The 27553-nt window shown below is 37.3% G+C and overlaps 6 protein-coding genes across 11 annotated transcripts; 3 read left to right on the forward strand and 3 right to left on the reverse strand.

The window, feature by feature from the left end:
• Positions 1-1775: 1775 nt before the first annotated feature.
• mTerf3 (mitochondrial transcription termination factor 3) lies at positions 1776-3132 on the forward strand. Its single transcript, XM_090178980.1, has 3 exons — positions 1776-1971; positions 2035-2668; positions 2731-3132. Exons 1-3 carry the CDS (start codon positions 1844-1846, stop codon positions 3097-3099), a joined length of 1131 nt encoding a protein of 376 aa, XP_090035106.1. The 5' UTR covers positions 1776-1843; the 3' UTR covers positions 3100-3132.
• Positions 3121-4479, reverse strand: RpL7 (ribosomal protein L7). The gene is made up of 5 exons (XM_090178981.1): positions 4348-4479; positions 4002-4107; positions 3762-3928; positions 3452-3699; positions 3121-3383 (listed from the first exon to the last, which is right to left on the reverse strand). The coding sequence occupies exons 1-5, from the start codon at positions 4359-4361 to the stop codon at positions 3175-3177; spliced, it is 744 nt and encodes a 247-aa protein (XP_090035107.1). The 5' UTR covers positions 4362-4479; the 3' UTR covers positions 3121-3174.
• A 1273-nt stretch (positions 4480-5752) lies between these two features.
• Positions 5753-11982, forward strand: LOC149941039 (equilibrative nucleoside transporter 1-like). Of its 4 annotated transcripts, XM_090178974.1 has the most exons (14): positions 5762-5829; positions 6650-7072; positions 7213-7251; positions 8124-8205; positions 8279-8436; positions 8498-8592; positions 8655-8705; positions 8782-8867; positions 8938-9084; positions 9268-9435; positions 9502-9610; positions 9675-9760; positions 10409-10608; positions 11795-11982. In XM_090178974.1, the coding sequence occupies exons 3-14, from the start codon at positions 7220-7222 to the stop codon at positions 11904-11906; spliced, it is 1326 nt and encodes a 441-aa protein (XP_090035100.1). In that variant the 5' UTR covers positions 5762-5829; positions 6650-7072; positions 7213-7219; the 3' UTR covers positions 11907-11982. The 4 variants fall into 4 exon arrangements, with proteins under 4 accessions (XP_090035102.1, XP_090035100.1, XP_090035101.1 ...); XM_090178976.1 differs by lacking the exon at positions 6650-7072 and having other exon boundaries at positions 5753-5829; XM_090178975.1 differs by lacking the exon at positions 5762-5829 and having other exon boundaries at positions 6575-7072; positions 7184-7251.
• A 3207-nt stretch (positions 11983-15189) lies between these two features.
• On the forward strand, positions 15190-20862 carry LOC149941040 (equilibrative nucleoside transporter 2-like). 2 transcript variants are annotated; one of them, XM_090178979.1, is made up of 13 exons: positions 15190-15212; positions 15494-15544; positions 15611-15692; positions 18044-18201; positions 18392-18486; positions 18554-18604; positions 18997-19082; positions 19148-19294; positions 19354-19521; positions 19597-19705; positions 19765-19850; positions 19908-20107; positions 20169-20862. In XM_090178979.1, the coding sequence occupies exons 2-13, from the start codon at positions 15522-15524 to the stop codon at positions 20278-20280; spliced, it is 1317 nt and encodes a 438-aa protein (XP_090035105.1). In that variant the 5' UTR covers positions 15190-15212; positions 15494-15521; the 3' UTR covers positions 20281-20862. The 2 variants fall into 2 exon arrangements, with proteins under 2 accessions (XP_090035105.1, XP_090035103.1); XM_090178977.1 differs by lacking the exon at positions 15190-15212 and having other exon boundaries at positions 15277-15544; positions 20169-20861.
• Positions 20863-21046: 184 nt separating this feature from the next.
• LOC149941041 (mitochondrial import receptor subunit TOM20 homolog) lies at positions 21047-21936 on the reverse strand. Of its 2 annotated transcripts, none has more exons than XM_090178983.1 (5): positions 21769-21936; positions 21616-21668; positions 21466-21547; positions 21265-21398; positions 21047-21193 (listed from the first exon to the last, which is right to left on the reverse strand). In XM_090178983.1, the coding sequence occupies exons 1-5, from the start codon at positions 21890-21892 to the stop codon at positions 21137-21139; spliced, it is 450 nt and encodes a 149-aa protein (XP_090035109.1). In that variant the 5' UTR covers positions 21893-21936; the 3' UTR covers positions 21047-21136. The 2 variants fall into 2 exon arrangements, with proteins under 2 accessions (XP_090035109.1, XP_090035108.1); XM_090178982.1 differs by having other exon boundaries at positions 21256-21398; positions 21769-21934.
• A 26-nt stretch (positions 21937-21962) lies between these two features.
• Positions 21963-24154, reverse strand: LOC149941042 (U3 small nucleolar RNA-associated protein 25 homolog). Its single transcript, XM_090178972.1, has one exon. The coding sequence runs from the start codon at positions 23955-23957 to the stop codon at positions 22074-22076; it is 1884 nt and encodes a 627-aa protein (XP_090035098.1). The 5' UTR covers positions 23958-24154; the 3' UTR covers positions 21963-22073.
• Between the last annotated feature and the right edge of the window lie 3399 nt (positions 24155-27553).

Raw genomic sequence — 27553 nt, forward strand, 5'->3', positions numbered from 1 at the left:
AAAGCTATTAATTATTTTTCCCACCGTTCTTTCTCTTTTGGAAACTTAAGCAAGGAAATTCTTGTCTTTTCTTTAGAACTATTACAAAATTTTGCAGAACAATTACTTCCAGGCATATTTCTTGCTACAAACAATCTCAAGATAATAATTTCTGAGACGAAACGCGTAGATATATTTTTGCGTCTGAAATCCGCTGTTTGGGATTTCGAAAAATGCGCTTTCTTCCGGCCGTTAGGCGTGGCTCCACTCAGGATTTTTTTAAAATTCCGGGGGTCGCTTTTCAAAATAAATGTGGATTCCTCGCCACTGGCGCCACCTAAACTTGTTTTTGAAGGATAGGACCTATCAGGTCAGGGTCAATGGTACGCTCTCAGCCACTTACCTCGTCACGAGAGGCGTTCCTCAGGGCAGCTCGATCAGCCCCATCCTCTTCACTGTAATGTTGGACGGGATTCCCCAACTATGCCAGAGACATGTTTCCCAAGGGGACGGGTACTCCTACTCAGTGACTCTTTTGTGGTGTCCGGCTCACGTCGGCGGACGCTCTCGCGGACGTTACCAGTCTTCCGCGTCCCTCCAAGGTGGACTTTTTCCTCCGGGCTACGCTCTCCGAATTGAAATCCGCGTGTAGTAAATTGGTTACCAGTGCTTGGTGGGATTCCTGGCAGACCAGCGCCACCTCCTACGCTCATAGAAATCTCATAGGTAACTAGAATGCTGCCGCCTACGGCCGAGCTTGACGCCAGTTCACATTGAACCTTCAGCCAATGAGAGGCCTTAGAGTGGTTCCGCCAAGGAGGATAATAATCCTCCTTGGTTCCGCTACTATAGCGGGAGATAGGTGACGTCATTCTCTCTGGTGACATAAAATTCTTGGCAGAACCACTCTTTGAGCTCTGATTGGCTGAGATCTGGCTATCGTCTGCCACGGCGTTTGGTCCATTTGCCAGTTACACGGCAGCATTCTAGTTACCTATGAGATTTCTATGTACGCGCTCAGGGAAGCGAAGCCTAATCCGGGCTCTCACGAGATTATGCGGCGTCAGCTCCCCAGGCGGGATGACACTCTTTTGGCGCGTCTCGGCTGCCTTCCCACGAAAGCAACTCTCTTCAGCTTTAATTTGAGTAGCTCGGATTCTTGCTCGAAGTGCGGGGCGGTAGATACCGCGGAGCATATTCTCTTCACCTGTCCATCCCAAGTTGCAGCACGGCGAGGTCTCCTTAGTAGTCTTCATAAGAGGGCTCTTCCCGTCCGTCTGACATGAACACACCCGTCAGACCATAGAGTATAGAAGAAGAGGAGTCGAAGGCTACGTTCTGAAGATCTCGCTTTCCAGTTTTGTCTCTAAACTTCCGGTATTGCGCGCGTCATTTTTTCACGTGCGCTCTCATCATAGTTGAGTAGGCCTAAAAGCACCATCATAGAGTACTCTATGGCACCATAGAGTGCGTTAATACTCTATGGTGTGTTGAAAGCGGTCCACGCCAGATTTTCAGACGTTATTTCCGCCACTTTCGCAACGCTGTTCGGACTTGATAACATTCTGCGGACTATTATTATCTCGTTTCTTTTTTTTGTTTTGTTATTCGATTTGTCGCGTATTTTAATTTTTTGTTTCGTGTGTTCATTTTATTGCATTGTTCGCTTTTAGTGATTGTTAATTTTTCCATTTGTTTTATTTTGAATCTGGTGCGCTTGGTGTAAAGGCTCATTGCTATATACACCAATATTTCCAATATTCATTCTCGTTATTTTGCCCCCCCTCCCCCCCCCCCCGGAAGGAGAAAGTTGATATTGGTTGTGCGGCGTGCGCTTGTTTTTGACTAAATAATATCGAGAATAATGGCAGTTAAGCCACTAAATTTAACATATTCATTATTAACAAGATTGAAAAGTATAACATTTAAACCTAAATATGTAAATAGACATCTTCGTGGAATGTCTTCTCCTATATGTCCAAATCTAGCTGGGTAAATATACAGTAAAAAATACTTCTTAAGGGAACTGAATAAAAACTAAAAAATGCATTTCAGATTGAAGGTACCCCACACCCAGCAGAACTTCGAAAAAATTACTGGTCAAGATTTAAACTACATTTCAACAAAAAGGGATAACCTTTTAATCCCTAAATTAGATGCTACCCTTCAAGATCCTCTCTCCAATGATTTGGATAATGAGTTTCTGGATACAATCGCTCCACCATTACCAAAGTCATTCAATTTGGCAGCGTACACCAACAAATCTAAAACACTCCAAAAGCTAATAGAAATGGGGGTTGATTTATATAAAATAGAATCTAGAGGCCATGGACAATACTACGTCGAACTAGATTTTGACAGAGATATAAAACATATTATCTTATTCTTAAACTCCATAGGTGTTAATTCTGATGATTTAGGAGAAATAATTACAAAAAACCCAATAATATTTATTCACTCGCTAGATGAACTAGAAACTAGAGTAGAATATTTGAGACGAAAAAAATTTACCCCCGATGCTATTGCTAGGATAATTACTATTACCCCTAAATTGCTTAATGTTCCTGTAATAAAAATAGACAAAAAACTTGGTTTTCTTCAAAATGAGTTTAAGCTAACAGGCAATGAAGTTCGATTTCTAGTAACTAAACAACCAAAATTAATGTTTAATGAATTTATTAATACTAAAGTAAGACTGAATTGACAAAGTTAACTTGACAAATCCTAAATATTTCCCTTTTCTATTAACAGGCAATATCATTCGTTTTAGAAGAAGAAATGGGTTTCACGGAGAAGGAAATTAAAGAATTACTTTTATCAAAGCCTAAAATATGGCTCTTAAATAGAGGACAGTTAACGGAACGGATAGATTACATTCACAATGAAATTGGAGTTTCCCACGAAGACATTTTACAATTTCCTGGATGTCTTTTAAGAAGGAAATTTTTACTCGAACAACGTCACAAATACTTGGTTAAATTAGGAAAAGATCAGTATGACAAGACTAAACCTGGTTATGTTTCATTAAAGGCATTAACTACGGGAACTGACACAGATTTCTGCCAAGACTTTGCTAAAACCTCTGTTGAAGATTTCAACAAATTCTTAAAAACTTTGTAAACTCCAGTGAAAAATAAAATATTTACATGTTAATTTTTTTATTATCATTTTTTTTACTTTTACAAAGACCTCGATTTAATTCATTTTCCTTAGAAGAACATTAACTTGTTCTTCACGGTTTCCAAAATCACCACCCTCAACAAAATGGACAGTCTTCTTTCTCCATCCACCTTTAGGATTATTCAACTTAAAGTGCCACAGGAAGTTGGTGGCTTTCTTAAAGTGAGGTCCCACTGTGTAGATCTCGTGGATTAAATCTTCCATACAGATGATGCCATACTTTCCTAAATAATTTAAAAAAATTCATTGCAACAATTGATTTTATGAAAATAATTTGATAACAGAAACATACCTAGTCTGTTTTCAACGATGGCGTTATCGCTTAAAGGAACCCTCCTGTGTTGGACACGACCGAAACCACGTTTATATACCAGTTCACGAACTGTTTTCAAATTAGGGTATCCCCACGCAATGAAGGGCTCAGCGATACGAAGCATGTTAATCGTCGCTTTGTTTAACTTGACAAAAACTCCATTGTTGATTTGACGAAGCCTTAAAAGTTGAAGGACTTTGCGAGGCTTGGGACTTACTCCATTAATACTATTCGAAAAGAAAGCATTTTGATATAAAATATTGTTATTCATTTTCTAGATGAATCTTACCCCCTTATCCTAATAACAAAAGCCAGTTTTGGTTCAGCGGGAACGTAAAAGTTTCCTTTATTCCTAGCCATACGTTTCAACCGAATAACATCTCGGACTTGGGAACGATACTCCTTAATGTATTTTTCAGCTCTTTTGAAGATTTCTCTTCTCTTAAGAACCTTATCCTATAATTTAAAGTTTATCGTATAATTTAACATTATATAGTAAGACAGTAAAGATTGAATCAGTAAAACATACCTTCTTTTGGCGAATGGCATTTTGAGCGGCCTTTGCTTTTAACTCAGCACGCTTCTTCCTTTTTTTAAGCAATGTCTCTGGGACTTGGGGAAGCTTCTTGGTTCCTCTGAAATATAGAATTTTACAATTAACATATTTTCTTTCAGTATTACACGCGAAATAATACAAAGGCTTAAGAGTAAAGTTTGACGCAAATTTTTACATTAAATAAAAAATGTTTAAGGAAACTAAATATATTTTATAAGCAATTGGTATCTTTTAAACAGAAATTACCGTGCGTTAAAAAGATAAACATTATAAATAATTTGATGAAATTCGATTAAAATTAACAAAGCAGGAAACTTACTCGGTCGGTGCCATTTCCAACACGCGAGACTTTTTTGCAACAGAGTTGCCAGAGGACCACCTTCCTCAACGTTAGTATTTTAGTAATGTTTCTCTAAAAACCCGCTAGGTGGTTTAACTGAAAATATACAAACTACAAAGGCGGAAAATTTAAATAACAAATAAGCTTTTCAGCATCTATACTCAATTCCGAATAAAAGTTTTAAAATAATTCGAAATGAATTAATTTCTCAATTATCATGCTTCAAAAATCCTCTAAAAACGCAAAGTAATTTTTCAGCCAAAAGAATTCAGTATTCTTTTAGTAACCAAATTTAACCTAAACTTCACCTAATCCAAAAAAAGCACGGAAAACTACGCCTAGCCATCAATATGACGTATTCCTTTACTATGTTTAGTCGTTTCTAAGAAACAAAAGAAACATGTTTCAAAGATTCGAGCGCTTTATTCTTGAGCTGGATAGGAACACGCAAAAACACTTCCTTCGAGTTTAAACACTCAAAAAACTTGCTCCAAAGGCGATCTTGATCCGTAAATCTGTCAAAATCGGTTTCCAGCGATTTCAAAGCGCTATAGAGAATTAAATGTAACACTTTAAAATGGCCGGAACAGATCCGAACACGTAAATGGAACATACTATTTAGTATGGTGAATACTTTTCGCCTGGTTCTCGGACTAAAGGTGTAACTCTTTTAACCCTAAAACTAACTATTCACCTGTTCCGTTGATGATAATTACTCTACACCATAAACTATTCGTTTGTTCCAGGATTTTAGGGCTACTATTTTTACTCCTTCTGAAAAGGAGGTGTAAAGAGGGTAAATTGTATTTTGTCGTCAGCTAGCCAGAAATTATCTGGAAAAACGTTTTACTCGGACTCGAACTATTTGCCATCACAGAAGGTAGTTTTTTTCGCCTGTTCTGGGTTTTTTGAGCAGGTTAAAAAGTGTAGCAGCCATATGATGTCATTTTACTTCAATTCTGTCTTGACGAAAAAAACGAGGTGGAGTAAGAAGGCCTAAACGAGTCATGTTTTCGTTTAAGCAGACGACAAAGCTAGATTACTCCCTCTACACCTCCTTTCGAGGAGGAGTAAAAAGTGTAACTTTAGAGCGAAAACTAATCGGAGCAGATCTGAGCACGTAAATGGAATATAATATGGTGATCGTGGCTATCTCGAGCGCTCGAGAGCAGTCAAATGGAACAGGCGAAAATTAATCGGAGCAGATCTGAGCACGTAAATCGAACATAATATGGTGATCGTGACTTGCTCAAGAGCAGCCAAACGGAAAATGCTATTTGTCACTCAATAGTTAATCAGTATTATATAAAGATTATCTACAGATAAAAAACATTAAACCGTTGATTGTTTAATGAAAATTGGACTCCAGATTTATCTTAACTGATGCAGGTAGGCAATGAAGCAATATAAAATAAAATAACGAGAGAATACCAATCTTTTTTAAGTTGACGCTTTTGAAAGGTAAGATTAATAACATTTAGTCTCGAACTTATTTTACGTACAAATCGTTACCTACTTTAAAAAAAATAAAATCTTTAATATAATACAGAAACTACATTATTATTATATTTTACACTTTACATCATAAAATAAAGTAGTATACTTGGTTCGTTTGTCGAAAAACATAGCCAATTTAAAATGGCGTCAAGCCTACAAAGGTATGCGTTTCGTTTTTACGTCACTTTCAGCGTCATAAAATTTATAGAAGGGAAACGAATTTAACGAAAGTTAGTGATTTTGAAAACTGCAAAATTCCTCGCGCGTTTCTGGATTTTACAATCTATAATTAAACTTGTGATCACGAGATTTTGTTTCCATGGAAACCTTTTCAATAAGCCAAGGGCTATAATAATTTTTCATTTTGGGGTCCACTTATATATGTCTGACACAAGGTCTCATAGAAACCTTTATCTATGGAAATGTTATATAGACGCATACTTTAGAGTGATTACGTTACATATGGTATAAATTATTTCTAGTGTACATTATATGGTAATTTCGTGGATGAAACTATCATAAAAAATATCTTCTAATCAATCAGAGAAATAATATATATTTTAAAAGAATTAATGTAAGATTTCATATTTCGTCAGCAATCAGATGGAAATCGAACTTGTTATTTTCAAATATTTATTTACTACAACCTTTATCAAATATTTTGTATTGATTTGCAGATAGCATTGTTGACCTCGATAAACATATGTTTTTTTTACGTCTAGCTAAACGAGTAACGTGTAAGTGCGTTTTCCTCGCTGATAGCTTTAATTCCATAGGACTATAGGTCTAGGCAGTCAGTAAAGTCGGCGATTAGGGATGTCCGCCTTCAAGTGGTCCAAAAACCTTGGCACATTGGCACAAACTGTCGGGTACTAGTTTATCGCGACTGGAAGTTTCGTAATACTGTTCAGATAAACCCATTGACCATTTTATCGTAAATAAACGCTAATTTGGATAGAGTTTAATGTGTTTGAGATAAAATTAAGAAAATGGAAATCTAATCCGTTTTTTATCATCGCATAATTATTTCGTCGCAATAGCCCGGATTTAGCTAAAATTATGTGGGTTATGAATGATAATTTGACTTACCGTACTTTTGGTTGGGAAAAATACGTTTAACGAAACCACAAACACGTTTGTCGGAGTTGTAGCTGTAGTTAAATACCTATACGGTACAAGCAGATTAAATCAACCGCAGAAACAGGAGGTAAGCTATCCTTCAAATAGTTTTTTAGTTTCATTGTGACTAGTTACACGCATGCATAAATATCACATAAGAGTTTATGAATAAAGAAAGAATGTCCTTGGTCAATTACAGGTCAATTACATAGACATTTATTTTTTAAGGGCGCCGATGGGAGATAACAAAATGATTCCGAAAGACAGGTGAGTTAAATGCTTTGACGAAATATCGTCGCGTTTCTGTAAATGGTGGATTAATCAATAGACTGAGTAGGCTTATACCTAGGAGCCCGAAAGGTAGGAGACCCTAGACGGGGCTAAAGGCGCGTAGGAGACCCTAGACGGGGCTAAAGGCGCGTAGGAGACCCTAGACGGGGCTAAAGGCGCGTAGGAGACCCTAGACGGGGCTAAAGGCCGGTAGGAGACCCTAGACGGGGCTAAAGGCCGGTAGGAGACCCTAGACGGGGCTAAAGGCCGGTAGGAGACCCTAGACGGGGCTATAGGCCGGTAGGAGACCCTAGACGGGGCTATAGGCCGGTAGGAGACCCTAGACGGGGCTAAAGGCCGGTAGGAGACCCTAGACGGGACTAAAGGCCGGTAGGAGACCCTAGACGGGACTAAAGGCCGGTAGGAGACCCTAGACGGGACTAAAGGCCGGTAGGAGACCCTAGACGGGACTAAAGGCCGGTAGGAGACCCTAGACGGGACTAAAGGCCGGTAGGAGACCCTAGACGGGACTAAAGGCCGGTAGGAGACCCTAGACGGGACTAAAGGCCGGTAGGAGACCCTAGACGGGACTAAAGGCCGGTAGGAGACCCTAGACGGGACTAAAGGCCGGTAGGAGACCCTAGACGGGACTAAAGGCCGGTAGGAGACCCTAGACGGGACTAAAGGCCGGTAGGAGACCCTAGACCGGGCTAAAGGCCGGTAGGAGACCCGAGACGCGACTAGAGGAAGCAAAGTAAGACGGGCCTTAAGTTTAAACCTAGGGGCCTAGGTGGTAGATAATCCGTCATTGGTTTCTGCATAGCTTACCTTGATTTATTAAAGATCAATCGTGGAAACTTGGTTTCTAGATATCATTTCGTATACGGAACTGTCTTTCTATTGGGTATCACGTCTTTACTGCCATGGAACTTCTTCATAAATGCCAACGATGTACGTTATTCCGGTTATATTGTAACCTCGTAAGTACACCAGTGTTGTTACGTAAAAAAAATGTTTTTGTTAGTATTGGATGTACAAATTTCGAGACATGAACGATACGAAGTACGTTGTCGACCCCGAATACAAATCTGATCTACAAACGTCTTTCACGAGTTATCTGGTCATCGCCAGTAAAGTCCCGTTCGTTCTTTTTCTTCTGGTTAACACGTTTCTCAGTAGCAGGTAACTTAAACACCATATTTGGTAGACAATACGAATGATGCTGGTAATGATCGTTTTGCAGAATATCACCGACGATCCGGGTAACTGTTCCATTAATTATCTGTTTCGCACTATTTTGTCTCACCGCCGCGATGGTTTACGTCGATACAGATTACCGTAAGCGATAATTCTTTTCATAATAACAAAATTTGACATAATTTTGTTTCATAAATTTTTAGATCAATCCGATTTCCTTGGCATCACGTTGACAGTCGTAGCTTTCATTAATGGTCAGTATCCCAACGTATCTTTAATAAATTAACCTTTCACCAGAGCTAGAAACTAACAAAATAGTTTATTTTACAGTGGTGGCCGCTTTCCTACAAGGTGCTGGAATGGGTATCAGCGGAGCCTTACCTCAAACGTATATGAAATCGAACGTTTACGGGCAGGTAATTACAGATTCAACTTCCTTATACTTTTTGGATCTCTTCCTAATAACAAATACACATATTTCAAAAGGCGGCCGGCGGAATCTTCGCATCCGTTGTCCAAATTTTGACCCTGTTGGGAAACACCTCGGCCCAAGCCAGCGCGTTGGCTTACTACCTTTGCGCCGTGGTCACCTTGGCCGCTACATTCGGAGCCTTCATTTACATGAAAAACACCGTAAAAGCTCTTTCTTATAACATATAAAGGCTAACTTTTTCAAAGGGCAAAAATCGCCGCGATGATGAGCGTCGGCGTAACACAAATTGCATTAGGACTAACGGGCTCATCATCGTTAAAACTAGCCTTTACTTTTGAAACTTTAGACGACGTTACCGTCATTGGCTTTTCAATCATTTCCAGCCATTTTACAAATATTACATGTCAACTCAAGTGGGTAATAATGGTACCACTAACAGCCGCACCGAATTAACAGATAGCGCCCAATATATTCGTAACGAGACAAGTAACGTCAGTCAGAAGGAACAAGGACACCAACCCAGAGTTCCCTTGATGTTGATAGTCCAACAGGTACTTATATCAGTTTCCCTTTTATGGTAGGTCTAATGTGGAATAACCGGATTCTCATACCTTTAGATTTGGGTTTACGAACTGACAGCGATCATTTTATTCTGGGTGACGTTGACCGTATTTCCCGCCGTGGTCGTGTTGGTCAATGCCGTTAATAAAGATTCCCCCATTGCCGGTGAGTTTCCTCGATTTTCAAAGCAAATTTTACCAATTAAATACTCAATGAACATCTATAACAGGAAGGGAATTCCCACCAATCGCTTGTTTCCTCCCATTCAATATTTTCGACATCGTTGGAAGAATACTCGCAGCCTACGTTCCATTAGTAAGTTGCCCTTGAACGCAAAATGAATTACTTTTGGCAAAAGTCTATAACATTCTTCCGTAAGAGTATCTCTGCGAAAATTTTTATCAAGAGCTATTCACGAAGTGACGTCATCCAAGGATGAAAATCGTCAAAGTCTACCTGAAACGCGTTAGCAAGTGGACTCGAAAGACCAAGGCTGTGATGTGAATAGCTCTCGCAGGGTTGCCACAAAATTTTGAGATTCAAATTCCCTGACTATTCCCTGTTTTCCCTGACCATTTTAAGAGATTTTCCCTGACTTTTTAATGCCAAATTTTTATTTTATATTTGATTTTTATCAGAAGTTAATAAATTTAAATGGACTTATATTTAAGTAAGAAGGTTATTGCAATGTTGAAAAATTAGCCAAACTTTCAACAAAATAAATGATAATCTAAACCAATGATAGTCTAAAAAATAACCTTAAAAAAGTGCCAAAATAAAATTTAATTAACTGACTTTTTACAAATTCTAAAAATTCCCTGACTTTTAGGCCTATTCTTAAATTCCCTGACTTTTCCCTGATTTCCCGGACGTGTGGCAACCCTGTCTCGGTAAAACGTTGCACGTGAAGAATAGGAAGTGTCATAACTGAACAATATTATAAATATATACTTTGGTTTATAGCCTCAAAGAAGACCGATGCTTCTGCTGTCTCTATCCGTAGCACGTGTAGTTTTCATCCCGATTTTGATGTTATGCAACGCTCAGCCTCGCCATTTGATGCCTGTCGTTTTTGACAACGATATCTGCTTCGTACTTTTTGTGATATTATTCGCCATTACAAATGGCTACCTTTTCTCTATCGCTATGACCACAGGACCAAAGTAGGTCTTTCCGGACGATCAGTTACCATAAGTCCATAATTATCTTCCACAAGTGTGTCAGTTAGTCGAAATAATTACTAATAACTATGTGTACAGTAAGGTTTTATCTACGTAATACCAAAAGTAGCGTTAAGCCTGGTTCACACGGGCAGTGTTTTCCTGGTTTTCTATATTTTCTAGTTTTACCGCCTTTTCCCATGGTTCTGGCGCGCAGGAACACGACTGTACTGACGGACAAAATTTGCCGGATATTATCACAGCGAGCGCTGCCGGGGAACGAGGAAACGGATAACCTTTTTTTGACGGGCGTTGGGCTCGACCAGACAGCGAGCGTTATGCCGTCACGTGGTAGACGCAAAAATTCTTAAGCCTACTTTTAAAGACTTTCAAAATCGCTCCTTATATCACGTGACAGCGAAACGCTCGCTGATTAGTCGAACTCAAAGAGCTTCAAAAACCGGGAAAATAAAGTAGAGATATTTCAACATTTTTTCTCCGTTTTCTCGTTTACCGGCAGCGCTGACGGCGGAAAAATCCGTTACATTTTGTCCGTGTGTACAGTCGTTTTCCCGTGCGCCAGAACAACGGGAAAAGGTGGTAAAACGAGAAAATAGAGAAAATCGGGAAAACACTGCCCGTGTGAACCAGCCTTAAGACCCAAAAGTGTGTCAGCTGTACCTTCGCGCCTACTATATTTTCTAGTGAGACCTAGTCACACTATAGACTACATAACCTACTAGTTGGAATAATACTAGCAACATTATATTTAGTCTATAGTCTAGCTGGCGCGATTTTCTCTGTTGGATTTACTCGCCCGTAGACATACGTTCTAAAACGCTTCACTCGGCGGCGCTGGAGTACCTCGATATTGTTGACGTATTTTCCAACCCCCCTTCGTTTCCCTGTTTTACTTTGCGAAAAACTCTCATTAACTACTATACCGTTCTAACACACTTTTGGGTCTTATGCTACTTTTGGTAATACCCACTGCTTATAACAAACTATAAAGGCTAAGCACGGCTACCTAAGTGCGATCAGTAGGATACGTTTTGGTTTACAGTAAAAACGTGTGGTCATTCTAGAAATGACTCAAAAATTTCAATAGGGAACTGACACACTTATACGAAACGTAATAATAATCTTATGGTGTTACGTCAATAATAGTCTAAATTAATTACATTTGCAGAGTTGTGGAGCTGCAGTATCAAGAAATCGCCGGGTCCATCATGGCATTTTGTTTGGGTTTGGGTCTCATGTTAGGATCCATCACGTCTTACGGAGTTGTAAAGCTGCTTTGATTGTATAAATCAATCCAAATTTTAAATTATGTACATTACATAAATTTCGCTTTTAAATAAACACGAGTTTTACGCAGTTTTCTACTCTGTATATGAAAAACCGCCAAATTTGAACGATGAAAAACAACGTTTATTGCCTAATAAAATTTCAATCATCTCTGCGTATCATCAGATGTGGATAATGGGGGGAAGTATGAAACGCTCCGTAGAATGAGGGGAAGTATGAAACGCTCCGTAGAATGGGGGGAAGTATGAAACGCTCCGTAGAGTCAATGGTCAACTAGGAGCAACAAACACAACACCCCCACACAAGGAGAACGCAGCCCGTCAAAAGTCGTGGAATTTCTTGTGTACATTTTTCATTGGCTAGACGCTTTAGCGCCTGCTGCCGTCGGAAACAAAACAATCTACTGGGAAAATGTTTATATGCAAAAAACCCGCTTGTTGCCGAGTGCGCGCGCATCTTCGTTTGTTGCTGTTTTTAAAATTTTATATTCTAAGTTGCACCGCATCTCCGCAACTTTATGAATAAAAAAATGGTAAATCTCATGTAGCTCGGCTGTTAAAGGTGGTAAAGTTATGAATTTTTTATGGTGATGCGTGTCATAGTACTACTTAAAACCTGATATGGAGACGCATCGATTTATTTTTTTACTTGACTTTTTTACGATTTTACCTTTTTCTCTATAGGGAAAAATGGTAAATCGCGTGTAGCTCGGGTGGTAAAGTCATGCATTTTTTTATTGTGATACGTGTCATAGTACTTCTTAAAACTTGATATTGAACCTCATCGAGATAATTTTTTACTATACTTTTTTCTTAAATTTCTAGGTTTTTTTTTAAATAAAATATCTTCAAATTCAACTGAAATTGTCTACGTTTATTACATAATTAATGCAATATGATTTTTTTAAATAAATAAATTACAATTATTATAAATAGGATGTGAAATGTTCTTAACTATCACAATTTCCTTGCAGTGATGCCAGATTGAGGGAAATTTTGACTCCTAAAAACGGTAAATAGGGAAAAGGGAAATCCGAACAAAAATTAGCTAAATCTAGGGAAATTCGAGGGGAAAAATTATTTTAATCAAAGCTAACATAAAAATGGCAAACAAGTATATTGTCGGATTCGCTTTAGCTGGCACCTATGCAATTTTATATGGCAATTTGGAAAGTCGTCTGCTAAATAACTGGCCCACAGGAACGACTTTTTCCGGCTCCATGCACAAACTGATTTTTGTACTAGTAAAATTCTTCTAGTTTTTATTCATTGCGAGATGAAAATAAAAGTATTATTTTCTTCAGGACATTTGTTATTTTAGTTTTACAACGTCCCAAGTAATTGGTTTACGCAAATATCATTGTTTTTAGTGTTTTGGAAAACTAGGGAAATATTTGTCCAACGACGAAATAGGGCGAAACTTTCATATAACGCGATTTTGGGCTATTTTGATATTTCCCCCATTATCCACATTTGGTATCATCATGAATCTATTTAACCCATGAATATCCAACTCTATCATTAGCCACGGTATACTCTGAGGGAACGTGGGGCGGAGCCTATTTTCGCGCCATACGAGTGATTTACTCTTTAAGCCAATAAGAACGAATTAGGAAATGATGTCATTTTAGCGCCAGATAGTTTACGAGAGCTCGGAGAGCAGAATAGCCGCGAAATGACTTCTCAGGTACGGTTCACGTTATTTTGTTCAAAATAAGCTTTACAGTTATAATTCTTTCTAGTATAAAAATATAAATTAAAAAGGAATGTTACTCCGATATTTTGAAAGCAATCTTACGCTATCGAGTGTCTGTGAGATTTATAACAATTTAAACATACAAACTATCTCTGAAAAGCTAAGCCTCGGTGAAACTTTGGAAGAAAACCTGAGTCAATTTTTGCCATATTATTATTAAATAATAAATGCTCTGTTATCATTTTATTCTAATAAAATCTATTCTAATAATAATATGAAATAGATCTATTTATTTAAATAGATTAATGATAAGTACTGCAAAAAGGAAACATAACCATAACGCGTCATTTTAGGAACTAACGCTTCGACTGCTTATAAATAACAGCTGAGTTCTACTTCGACTCCGTCACTATAAATTGGCTCCGCCCCACGCGTCGCCAGAGGTGACCTAGGGTATTCCAGTTGAATATTCATGGGTTAAATAGATTCATGGTATCATGCATAAAATGGGAATTATCCTTGATAGCGTTAACCGCAATTTAATCGATAGAGTTACAAGGTAAAAGCAGATAAAAAAGTCAAACCGATAGTTTCGAAGAATATCTCTTTCTCGCTGATAGATAAGAATCTAGAATATGAATTTCATACATTGTATCTATCGTTTTTAAATTGACGCGTTGGAGAGGTAAGCGTAATTTCAATTTTGCTGACGAAAATAGTCTCGTTTAAATTATTCGTCAATATTCATTACAAAGTTTCGCGATTATATAGATAGCCCTTTTTAAAAAGGAAATAGTGCGAAGTCGAACGGCATTAAAACTTATCTGAAATAGACTAAATAGTGTTGCATTTCGCGCGTCGAACTATTCAATTCAGGTAAGAATGCATTACGATTGGGTCTTTTAGTACGAGTATTTGGGTTCGATAAAATCAGCAGATTAGCTCTCAGTTTTCTCACAGTTTCGTTGTCGATGGGGCTATTGTCAAATATGACAGAATCAATCTCTAGCACCAAGAATGCATGTAACCATAATCGAATTCCCCCCACGGTTCCAGTGGGGGAATGAAAATGCTTCAAATATATTCTTGCTAGCAAAAGTGACATAATTACTAAAAGTGTGTCAATCGGACCTATTTCTTAATGAATGTTACGAGCGAAATACAAGTTGGGAGGGGAGAACGGAAAGTACGCCTTGGGGAGGGAAGGAAGTTAAAACCAACAAATAACGTCTCGTAGTGAGGAACGGAGGAACTAAGTAGCACTGGTCAAAGTTAGTGTACTTTTTGATTTTTCGTCGTTCTGTGGAGATGCTATCGCCATCTACCTACGATATAATACTATAGACTAAAAAAAGATCCAGAATAGTCTTTTATGTGGTCGATCTCGAGTCGAGCATTAATTAAACCATTAGCATACGAAAGTACAGGGATTGTCACACTTTTGGTAATTATGTTATTTTTGTTGCTAGTATTAAAAATAGAGCCTCCTGATACGATATGTTGCTCGATTAGATAACGCCTGAGAGAGAGTAGTTATTTCTCTTATTTACGATGGGGCCACGTCGGGGAAGAGTTAATATAGTTTAAAGACTGACTTAGAAATGGTCTGCCAGTGTTTATTAAATCCGCTTTTTCAATAAATGGAGTTGATTTTATAAAATAAAAAGTGGTCTTGCCCAACTTGTTAAAATGTTGCTCTTACGTCACAAGACCCAGCTTTATTAGTGTATTCTTCGCACGAGCGATTTACACGCGCTCTAGATAAAGCTATATTCCTCGCGACTGTAGCGCGCGCTAGTAGGCTTTTCAAAGTACGAGACTGTGACGTAAGAGCAACATTTCAACAAGAAGGCCACGTTAGTTTATAAAAAGAACTATTGAACAGTTGGTTTCCGCATTAACGACGACGCAACATGGATACGGCACCGAAAGACAAGTTAGTGAATATTACGTAAAATGTAAACGTTAATATTTCAATCAAACTAAATCAATTTACGTCCAGGTATAATTTCGTTTTCGGAACCATGTTCCTGCTAGGTACTTCAGCTTTATTGCCGTGGAATTTCTTCATCACGGCCAACGACGTAAGTACTTGCTTTATTTAATGCATACATTTGGAATGTTCAAGGAGCCATTGCTACCTAGCTCCGAAAGTGACAGGATTTAAACAAGGTAAAATCTAAGACGTAGCGCAGTTATTAAATTCATTGGTGGGCTGCCGTCACTAAGAAGACGCCACGCGTAAAGAAAATCATAAACCTTTCTAAGTCTATGAGAAAATGAACGACACTCGGAAAATTGACTTACCAGATATTTTGTAAACTGGTGTAGTTCCACGTAAAATCACGTATTTTGATGGTTAAAAAAGAGCAAAGAAATTTAAGTGAACTTCTATTCGAAACAATTAAGGCTTAATTTCGACCAGGAGCCGAGTTTAGCCTTAACACGTCGCGAGCGAAATTCTCCGTTGTAAGCCACGCCTATTTCTATGAGAATCATAAGGAGTACCATAGTCTTCGTTGGGCATTCCAAGTGTATACCTATATAGTGTACTGATATAACCAGTGGCGTAGACAGGATTTTGATTCGGGGGAGGGAGCACACCATAAAAATAAAATACAAAATAAAACGATTTGTACTTATAAAGAGTCGATTTAGGGACGGACTTTGGTCAAGATGTCGCTTTTGGGTCCTGGTCCAAATGCCGATTCTAAAAGTCTTAAACGTTCTTGAGATAATTCCGCGTACGTACGTTTTTGATCTTTTTTAAAATCGGTATGGCAACCTTACATTTTGGACCACTTGCCGACTCAAAAAAGACCTTACAATATTTAATATTAAATTATAAGTGTAACAAAACAAAAAGTTATAAAGTTTAAATTTATCGAAAGAAATAAATTATATCATTGTATCTATCAATTTATTTTTTCCAAATATACAGGGTGTTACGGAGGAATATGTCATAAATTATAGGGCGTATTCTTTAGGTCCTATTGAAATGAGCATTTCTAATGAACATGAGTCCTAAAGCGTTTCGTTTCAAAGTTATGGGCTCTGGGAAATCTGCCGTCAAAACACAAAAACCACCTTAAAAGTGAGGCGCTGTATTCTGTCTTGATCCCAATTGTTTTCAGTTATTACCCATTTGTATAAGATTAGATAAATTAGTATCGATAATGCATTATTTAATTAGAAATAGGCTACGTGTACAAGTTAAATTAATAACGCGACTACTGTTAGAACACACCAAGAGCAATTTAGCGTAAATGTCTGGTGTGGCATTGTGGGCGACCATTTAGTTGGACCTTACTTTCTTCCACCTCGGTTAAATGGTGAGGCGTATTTGCAAGACATCTTACCCGAGTTATTATTAGAATGTGGTTTTTTCACGACGGAGTTCCACCACATTCTAGCAGGCAAGTAAGGGACCATCTTGATAGGACATTTCCTTTGAGGTGGATTGGTCGAGGGGGGCTAGTTCCGTGGCCAGCTCAGTCTCCGGATTTAAATTATCCCGTTTTTTAATTGAGGACAACTCAAGGACCTCGTGTGCAAAACTGAAGCCCGCGACATTGACGACATACGCCAAAGAATAATTTACGGCTGTGACACTATTCGTAACATGCCCGGAATTTTCGAACGGGTTTGAAAATCTTTCATACGACGGGCTCATCTGTATCAGAGCCCGAGGCGGTCATTTTGAACAGTTTATTCAACGTCAAATTATTATTATTATTATTTCAATTAACATCTTTATTTCTAATTGCGTTGACATTTTCAAAGACCTTAATTATTATTAAATTCATACACGCAACGTACTTCTAAAGAAATAATGCACTTTTGATACTAATTTATCTAATCTCATAAAAACAAATGGGTAATAACTGAAAACAATTGGGATCAATGCAGAATACAGGACTTCACTTTAAAAGTGGTTTTTTGTTCTAACGGCAGATTTTCGAGGGCCCATAACTTTGAAACAAAACGCTTTGGTACCCATGTCCATTAGACATTTTCAATTCAGTAGGGCTCAAAGAATACGTCCTATTACTTATAGTCTCCCGATACGTGAACTAGAAATAAAACAGTCTTCTGTTGAAAATTAATTTTTCTCTTTTGTGTAATTCATGTATTAAATGCAATTTTATCATTATTGTAGTCAGTTGTCAGTCGTAAATATGAAAGTCATGTTTTGAAATTGGGCCGACTGTGGCCCGACTTCGTTTAAGAGTAGGAAACAGGTTCATTTTCAGTCGGCAGAGTCTACGTTTAAAGGTCAGCCGACCCTAACTCCCCTAGGACATATAAACTGTAAAACCGAAGGTCGGCCCGACTCTAATGTGCTACAAGAGTATATTTCGGGGGGGGGGGGGCACAACACCCCCAGCTACGCCACTGGACATAACCCATTCCATATTAACGAACGCTATTACAGTATTGGATGTACAAATTCCGAGACGTTAACGAAACCGAGTACGTAATTAACCCGAACTACAAATCGGATCTTCAAGCCTCGTTTACGAGTTACTTGGTCATAGCTAGTCAAGCGCCATTTGTATTATTTCTACTGGTCAACACGTACCTAAGTAGCAGGTGTTACTCGTAGACTGGATTTCACTAGGGCAAAAAAATCGCGATGGCGAGCATCGTTGCAAAAAAAAACCCTGTTAGGACTAATACAATTTTTTGCGTCGCGGCGTTTTGGCTCTAATGAAAACCAGCATTTACCCGCTAAAATTTCACCAGGATTTTTAAATTTCGACCATAAAATAAATTGTTACAGGATACCAGCAGGGATTCGAGTAGCCATTCCGCTGGTTATCTGTTTCCTCCTATTTTGCTTGACCGCGGCTTTGGTTTACGTCCATACCGATGACCGTAATAAATGACTTCAATGATTTTGGTGCACGGCGTAAGACGGGCAATAACTGTTGGATTATTTCAGACCAGTCTGCATTTCTAGGAGCCACGTTAGCAACCGCAACTATGATAAATGGTAACTACATTTTAAACACTTAAAGGGAATATAACCTCTGGTATTTCTGTCGCCCCCCCCCCGATGGTTCCAATATTGTCCGCTGCCTCCCATGGGTTTTCACACTTGCGGCGCTGATAATCGCTGATTGTGAAGAGAATAAAGGAAATTGATGGGGTGTTCCATAAAGAACGCGTTGGAGGTTCTATTCCCTTTAAAGGAATATAACCTCTAGCATTTCTGTCACCCTAAAAAGGGTTCCCATATTAGCTACTTCCTCCTATGGCTTTTGATAGTTTCGGCGCTACTTAGTAATCACTAAAATTGTTGGGATCTTTCGTAAAGAACGCGTTGGAGGTTATATTCCTTTTATAGAAGGAAATTACGCTAGTAACGAGGTTGACCATTTCCAGTGATGGCAGCCTTCCTTCAGGGCGCAGGGATGGGCATCTCCGGAGCTTTGCCGCCTAAGTACATGAAAGTCACCGTTTATGGACTAGTAAACACTACCGTAACTACTTTCAATTGTAGTTGAAGTATTCTAATGATGATACATATTTGAAGGCAGTTGGTGGGGTTTTCGCCGCGTTGGTCCAGATTTTAACTTTGGTGGGAGACACTGCGGCCCAAGCCAGCGCGTTGGCCTACTTTCTTTGCGCAGTCGTTACTTTGGCCGTGACATTCGCCGCTTTTATTTACATGAACAAAACTGTAATGCCCCCAATTAGATATGAGACTAAAGATGACCACTAATATTTAAATATTTATAGCCTTTTTTCACGCATTACATGTCGACGCAATTAGGGAACAATAGCACCGCAAATTCACAACGTAAAAGAAAGGGTAGTGCCCAAGCTATCCTTAAACGAAAACTCAACATCAATGACGACGAAGTTGATATGGAGCCCAGGGTTCCCCTTTTTCAAATAGTGAAAGAGGTACCGACGAATCCCGACAAGCACGCCCTCGGGTGAGCTAATTGTCATTAACGTCTAATTAATCGTCAATTATAGATTTGGGTATACGAACTGACAGTCGTGGTAAACTTCTGGGTAACATTGACAGTATTTCCGGCCGTTCTCGTGTTAGTCAAATCCGTCAGTAACGACTCCCCCATCGCCGGTGAGTTTTCCCTTACAGATAATTAAATTCAACTACTTAATTATTGTACATTTATAAAGGGAGACTTTTTGCTCCTTTAACCTGCTTCCTCCCATTCAACTTTTTCGACGTTGTTGGAAGAGTACTGGCTGCTTTCGTACCTTTGGTAAATTACTCTCAGAATTCAATTTCTTTCTGGTGCACCTAAACTTTTCTCTTTTAGCCAGAAAGAAAACCTCGTATTCTTTTAGTGCTATCAGTTTCACGCATCATTTTCATCCCAATTTTAATGTTATGCAACGCGCAGCCACGTCATTTGATGCCAGTCGTGTTTGACAATGATATCTGCTTTGTACTTTTTGTGATATTATTTGCCATTTCCAACGGCTATTTTTTCGCTAATGCTATGAACTTTGGACCAAAGTATGTTCTTACACACTACACTTTAAATTTAAAAACGTCTAAGAATTTATATTTCTTACAGAGTTGTGGCGGTAAAATATCAAGAAGTAGCTGGGTCTATTTTGGCCACATGTTTAGGTTTGGGTCTGACTTTAGGGTCCATCACTTCTTACGGAGTAGTCAAACTTTTGTGATTATAAAACTTATGATCATCCGGGTGACCACAGAATATTTTAAAATCCTTTAAAGGAATTATAGGAAAGTTATCAGTGAAATAAAGGAAGAAAATTGGGATAAAAATAATACAATAAGAGAAAATGGTTGTCAAAATTGTTTAAAGGGGGTATAACATTCAAAATAAAGTTGATTACCTATGGAAATAGTCAAAAACTATCATGAACAGAGTTGGAAATAAGCATTTTTAAAATCTAGGACGTTTTAAGGAGTTCTAAGGGTAAAAGTATTTTAATTTCTTCAGACGTTTCAGTTAAAATATAGGGTATTATAGGAGAAAAAAGGAAAGACGTTAAATTATAGGAAATATAGGAACTGTGATCACCCTGGATCACATTTAATCTCAAATATCGTCAATTTTAAACTATTTAACGTTTTTAAATAAATATGGCACCTTATATATAAAGAGGATGTTTTATAGAAGTATTTTTCTACATGTACATGTACATTGTTATTTGCTACAAACAAAAAGTACGTTGAATTTTATACAGAATTTTTCTTTCCTAACCTAAAAAAAAATGGACTGGAATTGTGGATTATTATTTTGGTACAAATTATTGTCCACTCTCCGTTTTAAAGTTTAAAACATTTAGTTACTTTTGACTAGGTCTACATTTCCTCTTCGGAAATAACAATGTACTTTTTTAAGACACTGGTATTTTAACACCAGGTCAGTAATGTAAAAAAATGACAACAATAATATTATTATTATTAACAAAAGATTGGTTGAATCTTTTCTAAGTATTTTATCGATCTATTCAACTTTTCGTTTAGAATATTTTCCAAAATTTTATGGTCCCCTAACAGTCTTTAAAATTATTCCACGTCATCCTCCACCAAAGTAGCACTAGCTCCAGAAGAACTTGCTAAACGCTTTATTGAAAGAAAATTAATATTTCCCTATCATTTGAATTCATACTTAATAATAAACATACCTGACTCACAGATGGTAGCTTTTGCAAGAGCAAGTGGAATACTTGGGGAGGTAGGGTTTGTTGAAGAACCTGTAGTAGTTGATGTGGTTGTCCACAAACCGCCACCGCGTTTGTCAAATGCTCTATTCCGTTTTCTATGTCTCCTAATATCAAAACGGAAAAAAATAATATAGAAATGAATAGAATAATACATTTAAATGAATAACATACCTTGTCCAAGTAGTTCCTCTCCTATTTGAACTTCTTGAATGAAAAACTTTTGTACAGCCTCGTAATCTTTCACATCTGGTAGCTAGAGCGCATTCAATGGTTTTCACACAAACCAATTTAAAATATGGGTAACAAATACATAACACTTACTCTAGAGGTGCTTTGTTTGGACCGCTCTTTTTGTTGCTTAGCTTTGGCCCTCCCTGAAGGACATGGACAGGTAAACGTGAGTGATGAATCAGTGGAAGCCGAGGCTTATTTGTTAAAACTGAAAATCCGAGTGGCACTCGGATATTAACTTACTTTCTTTTAATTTCTGTTTGAAGAGAGGATCATTACGACGTTTTCTATCAAAATAAACGCAATAACCAAGAAAAAGAGTGCCACAAACACCAGCGGCAACGCTCAAAGTTGTCTTAGACAGCATCCTCCACGCTCCTTTCGTCGACCAGCGAGTGAAAAGAAAAAACAATCACATCAAAATTTTAAAGAACACTACTTTGCCCCACCTCTCGGTAAAAATTATCGACGCAATTGACGTTAATTTAGAAAAAAAAAATATGTTAACCATAAACTGTGTCAAAATAAATTTATTCAATTTGATTTACTTATAATTTATCAGTTACAAACATATGTACTTTCTTGGGAGATTGAATCATTTGTGAGGCTCTCTCATGGCCAACAACAGCAGAGAGCTGTTGAAAATCATATTTACTAAAAATAACAGTCACACTTTGATTTGTTAAGCCTTCCTCCTGTTTAGTTTGAAGATGAGGTTGCAAAAGATTCGCCATTTCACTGTAATAGCTGGGATAAGTTGGCATTTCGTAGAAAATTACATGACGAACTCCTTTGATGATGTAACGGTGATAGAAATGAAATCTCTCAGTATAGATCAAAAAGTTGTTTTGGCCGTGGAAAAACATGTCTCTAGCTCTGGCTACTTTCCCATCCTTGGTGTACTCGCAGATTTGGTTGAAGCTTAGATCTTCTCTTTTAAAATAATTTCTAATTCTAACAAAATCAAAATACGACGGAACAAATATCAGTGTGTGGGACATTACGGAGTCCTTAAAATGAGGAAGGATTTTCGAGATGAAGAATTCAAATCTGTCATTTGGAGCTTCCGGTACACTTTGGGGGTTAAACTTATGAAACAACTGAGGCATTTGCGCTAAAACCTGACTGATACTGCCTTTCTCTTCAAAATTGGAGGTTATATATCTTCCATCATAATTCAGCTGTTTATTAAACAGAGCCCGAATGGGCGGAACAATCACACTGCTGAATATTAAATTTTGACGGTAATGTTTCGAAAGCTTTTCCAAAACCCACATCCTTATTCTTGAGAAATTCACATTGTGAGATTCCTTTGGCTGTAGATGCAGGTGTTCGAAGATATGCAAAATGTGCTCCCAGTTTTGCATTAAAAATATATCAGCTTGATCCATGATTAGAACTTCTATTGATGACAGAAAATCAAAATCCCTGGTTTTCTCTCCTTCAGCTCCAATAATTGTTCTTAAACCAAGAGGCGATCCTATTATAATATCGGCGGTGTAGAAATCTGAGTAGAGTTTAAGGCTTCGTTTGGTGACTGATATTCCAATTCTAAAAGCATCATCGATATTCCCAGAAAAAGTTGAAAAGAAATCATCTGGCCGGCTGAGTCTCTTTTGAGGGGTTTCATCTCCGCTAAATTCATTTTGAAACCTCTTCTTGTTGATCACATTTCCCTTTGATTCTGGAACCAACAATGAAATTAGCATGTTTACAATTCTCAAGGCTGATTCCCTAAACGGAACAATGACAAGGACTTTTGGTCTTGTGAAACCCTGATCTCGAAAAGTATCCTCATCAAGTTGCTTTTGTTTAATTTTAACATTGTGATGGACCACAAGTGCCCTTGTTTTCAACACGTGGTTTAAAATGTGCACGCAATAAGCAAAACGAATCTCTTCTCCTTTTCCAGGTGTTCTTTCAGTGTAGAGCAAGTCCTGATAGTTGGATATTAGATTTAACAACTCAAGTTGTAAAGGTGTTAGTTGATCTTTAGCTTTAATCAGTCCCTTACATTGTTTAAGTCCATAAGGAATGTTCTTCAACAAATTTGGTTTAATATGTAGCTTATCCACATCTAGTATGGGTTTACATTCGTTGAATGAAATTTTAGTGAATACTAGATTTCCAATGCAAGGATATTTAAACCAGACTGATTCCCGAGTTTGCTTATCATTAATTTTCTTCAAAACATCATCTTCTATTCCTTCATTGTTAAAGTGTTTTATGAAAGGATCATCAACTTCATCTTCGAAATCAGATTCCACATCATCTTGTTCATCTGTCAGAGCATCTTCTGATTTTGCCAAATCCTGTTGCACCTTTTCCTGTAAGCATTCGTCCACTGGTTCTTCGTCAAGTTCATCTTGCTTAGCTTTCGTTGTATCGCGTGATTTACTTGAAGTTTTTATTTTTTTTGTTTCTGGCTCCATTCCAAATAAGATTAATTTTAAAAGACTAGATTTAAAGAGAAGTCTAGAAAATACACGCAAAGGGTTAAAAACCACGTGTTTAGCTCTCCATCATAGCAGACGACACGCAAAAATGATTCTTCCTTGATAGATGTCGCTATTCGCTAAGGGCAGCTGATAATTTAGGCGGGAAATTGAAGTACGTGAAACTGAATACAACATTTATTTCACTAAATATAAAAATGTTTTTAAAATTGAATAACTGATTTCAATACTGGAAAAAAAATACGAAATTAACTTAAATTACTTAACTACGTTTAATTTATTTAGCCAAACTTGAAAGAAACGTTAAAGAAACACCGCAAAAGACGCCAAGGACAAAACAATTCCAAAACAAAAACGCTAATTATAATTATAATGCATTATTTATAACTCAAGACGCATTAATTCAGGGTCAATCCCATGTCGCGATTGCATAAAAATCCAATACTTTTTTTTAAAGTATACATAAAAAAATACACGTAACAAATCTCTATAAATGTCTGTCAATTTAACAACGAAAAAAAAGCGTAACTCATAAGAAATACACAAATAAGCGACAGCTTGTTTTCACATTGCGCTACCTTAGAGCAAGAGTCAAGCAAGTCAAAAAACCCCTATTTGAGAAAAACCAGTTTTAAGTTCGAAATCTAGCATTATAATTATGATAATCTAATAATGAAAATTGAAAAAAAATAGAGTGAAAATATATATTGAAAATTTTGTACTGAGGCACCTTAATTTAAAAACACTCAAGGATTCTTATTTTGAATTTTTTTCAAAAGTCACGTATCTTGACTTACTTGACTTTTGCTCTCAGGTAGCGATTTATTTTCCCCCAGTTCGCTTCGACCCTGAATTCGGAAAAGGGTGAGCTCCGTTCACGATTACGATAAAATAATAAGCCAGAATATTCATCATCTTCTTCAACAAGAAGGATAAAACCCTTTTTTTTCAACTTCCAACTTCTATAAAAAAGACAGAATGTTAGAACGGTACCGCGGCGAAGGAGTAGATTCATCATTTAATTAGAAAGGTGGGAGGTTTCCATCGCGAGAGAAAAGGATACTTAGAAAGACGAAGAAGGCCCTTCACGTAGAAGACCGTTAAAGGGTCAGGGACACGATTTTATACCGTTATTATATAAAGCACTTATTACCGTCGACCATACTATTTTTCCACTAATGGACACAGCCAACTCCCACGTTAAAATATCAGTCAGGGTTTTTTGGATTAAAATACGAAAGCTCTTATCAGAAGTATATAATATATATCTTACGAGATAAGTATCGATCTATAAAATAAACTATTTTAAGAGACAAAATACTTCATGACTGGTATATAAAACTAATTTAATATGTATAAAATACATATATATTAAATTAGTTTTATATACCAGTCATGAAGTATCTTGTCTCTTAAATTAGTTTATTTTATAATTCTGTTTTAACCATGACTTTTAATAATTTTAAAATATATGAAGTATCTATCTAACTATCTATATTTTTTTACTCTTTTAACAAAATTTTGAAAGAAAAAATAGTAAGTTGCAAAATACGTTATATATGATTTTTTAATACTAATTCATCGGGAAAATATAATTTATCAATGGGATAATATAATTTATCAATGGGAAAATATAATTTATCAATGGGAAAATATAATTTATCAATGGGAAAATATAATTTATCAATGGGAAAATATAATTTATCAATAAGAAAATATAATTTATCAATGGGAAAATATAATTTATCAATGGGAAAATATAATTTATCAATAGGTAAATATCCCTATACACAGCGTAATATTTACATTTTACATTTTGAAGCGAAGATATAGACTTTGATGCGGTGTAAAATTCTGCGATTTGGCGGGAAATTCGCTCCCAACGTAATCTGAGTCTAGCTTGCAAATGTACCCGTTTCATTTTAAGGGCCTAGATATATATTATTAACTTCTGCTATTATTAAGTCTATCTTGAAAAAAAAAAAGATTGTAATTTTCGGCTTTAAAAAAAGATTGTAATTTTCGGCTTTAATGGCTGAAAATAGTAAAATGGTAAAATACCTCAGATAAAAAATCCTATGTAGATGACTTTTGGGCTACAGACGTATTTCTTTATAGTATGGCCCACATTTGCATACATAACCCTCTATAAAATTAATCGTATACTCGTCCGAAATATAGCAGTTTAATACGTACGCTTTCCCATATCAAAACAGTACTACCTCGATTACAGGACCGTTAATGCGTAACCAGCTGGAATAACATTTTGTTGGTTCGTACAAAAAGAAGAGATCATACCGTTCCGTATCGTAAGAAAAAAAAACAAATAAAAACACACGTCTTCTCTTGGTTAAGGTCTATTAATTTCTAAGTAACGCGCTAGTCCGACCCTAACCTAGAAGATAATCGAAGGAAGGCTACTATACCATTATCTCGGTAAGTTAAAGTTTCACCGACTTAAACCCCGATTTAGTAATCGCTCTTTACAGTGATACCATTTTAAACGCAGACGACACAAACGTGCTATACAAAAAAAAATTAATTTGTTTCTGTTTTTCTCTTTAAAGCGACTAATAATCAGATACGCTTTCGTGAAGACGGTGTAACTCCGAAAACGGGCGTCCCGTTAGAATTTAGATTGAAGATGAGCGAAATAAATCGTCGATTTGAAACCATCCGTGATCGCGCCGTACAGCCCCAATTAAAAAAAAAAGAAGAAAAAAAGGAACCGGATAAATTAGGACAATCCCGAAAACTGAACCGCGAAATCTGAATGATCATTATGAATTTTGGAATTGATTAGGAATTAATCATCCCGCGCTGCGGACGGGAGATTTCTCCCTTCAGAACTATCTTACGCGGATCGCACCCTCGTTCTTGCCTTCGACTTAAGTAGCTAATGAGCTACACGCTGTACGTAGAAGATTTCCTACGAAATCCAGCCCTTCTACACTGTTGACAATCGGACCGTGAACAAACTAGCTAATAATAATCTTATACACCAAAATAACGGAATTTTTTTTACCCATCCAAGAAATGTAAATGTTGGAATCCGGTGATTTTGTCGACGACGGAAAGAACCCACTTATCTCGATACGCGTATCAAGATTATTGACAAATAATTTATACGGAAAATGTGGAGTTCGTCTATGCATTATTAAAAACCAAGTAGCTTCAATCCATGCCGACGGATGCGACCACAAAAATTAAATTATAAGCGTTTCCTTTTTCGACATTTTAGTGGAAGTCAAAACAAATTAAATTTATGTATTAAACCGTTTTTCAAGTAACTTCATTAATTCGACATAGTCATAATAATAATTATCAGCTAGGCTAATACCCAAGACACCACATTAGGCCCAAGTCATCTAGCGACTTATAATGCCTTTAAACAGGTGGCCGGGTTACAATGCGTAGGAGGGTTGTGGCGAGCCCTTTTTGCCACGCGAGCCAACAGCTCCCTACACTAACTATTACCGTTAACCTAAACAAATATTTATGCAAAGGGGGAAACCCAAGACGTCGAGGGAAAACCCCTTAAACCATTAGGGAGAGAACTTTCAAAATCTACG

This window comes from Leiobunum rupestre, chromosome 6, assembly GCF_980474605.1.
Source record: "Leiobunum rupestre chromosome 6, qqLeiRupe1.1.hap1, whole genome shotgun sequence".
NCBI lineage: Eukaryota > Metazoa > Arthropoda > Arachnida > Opiliones > Sclerosomatidae > Leiobunum > Leiobunum rupestre.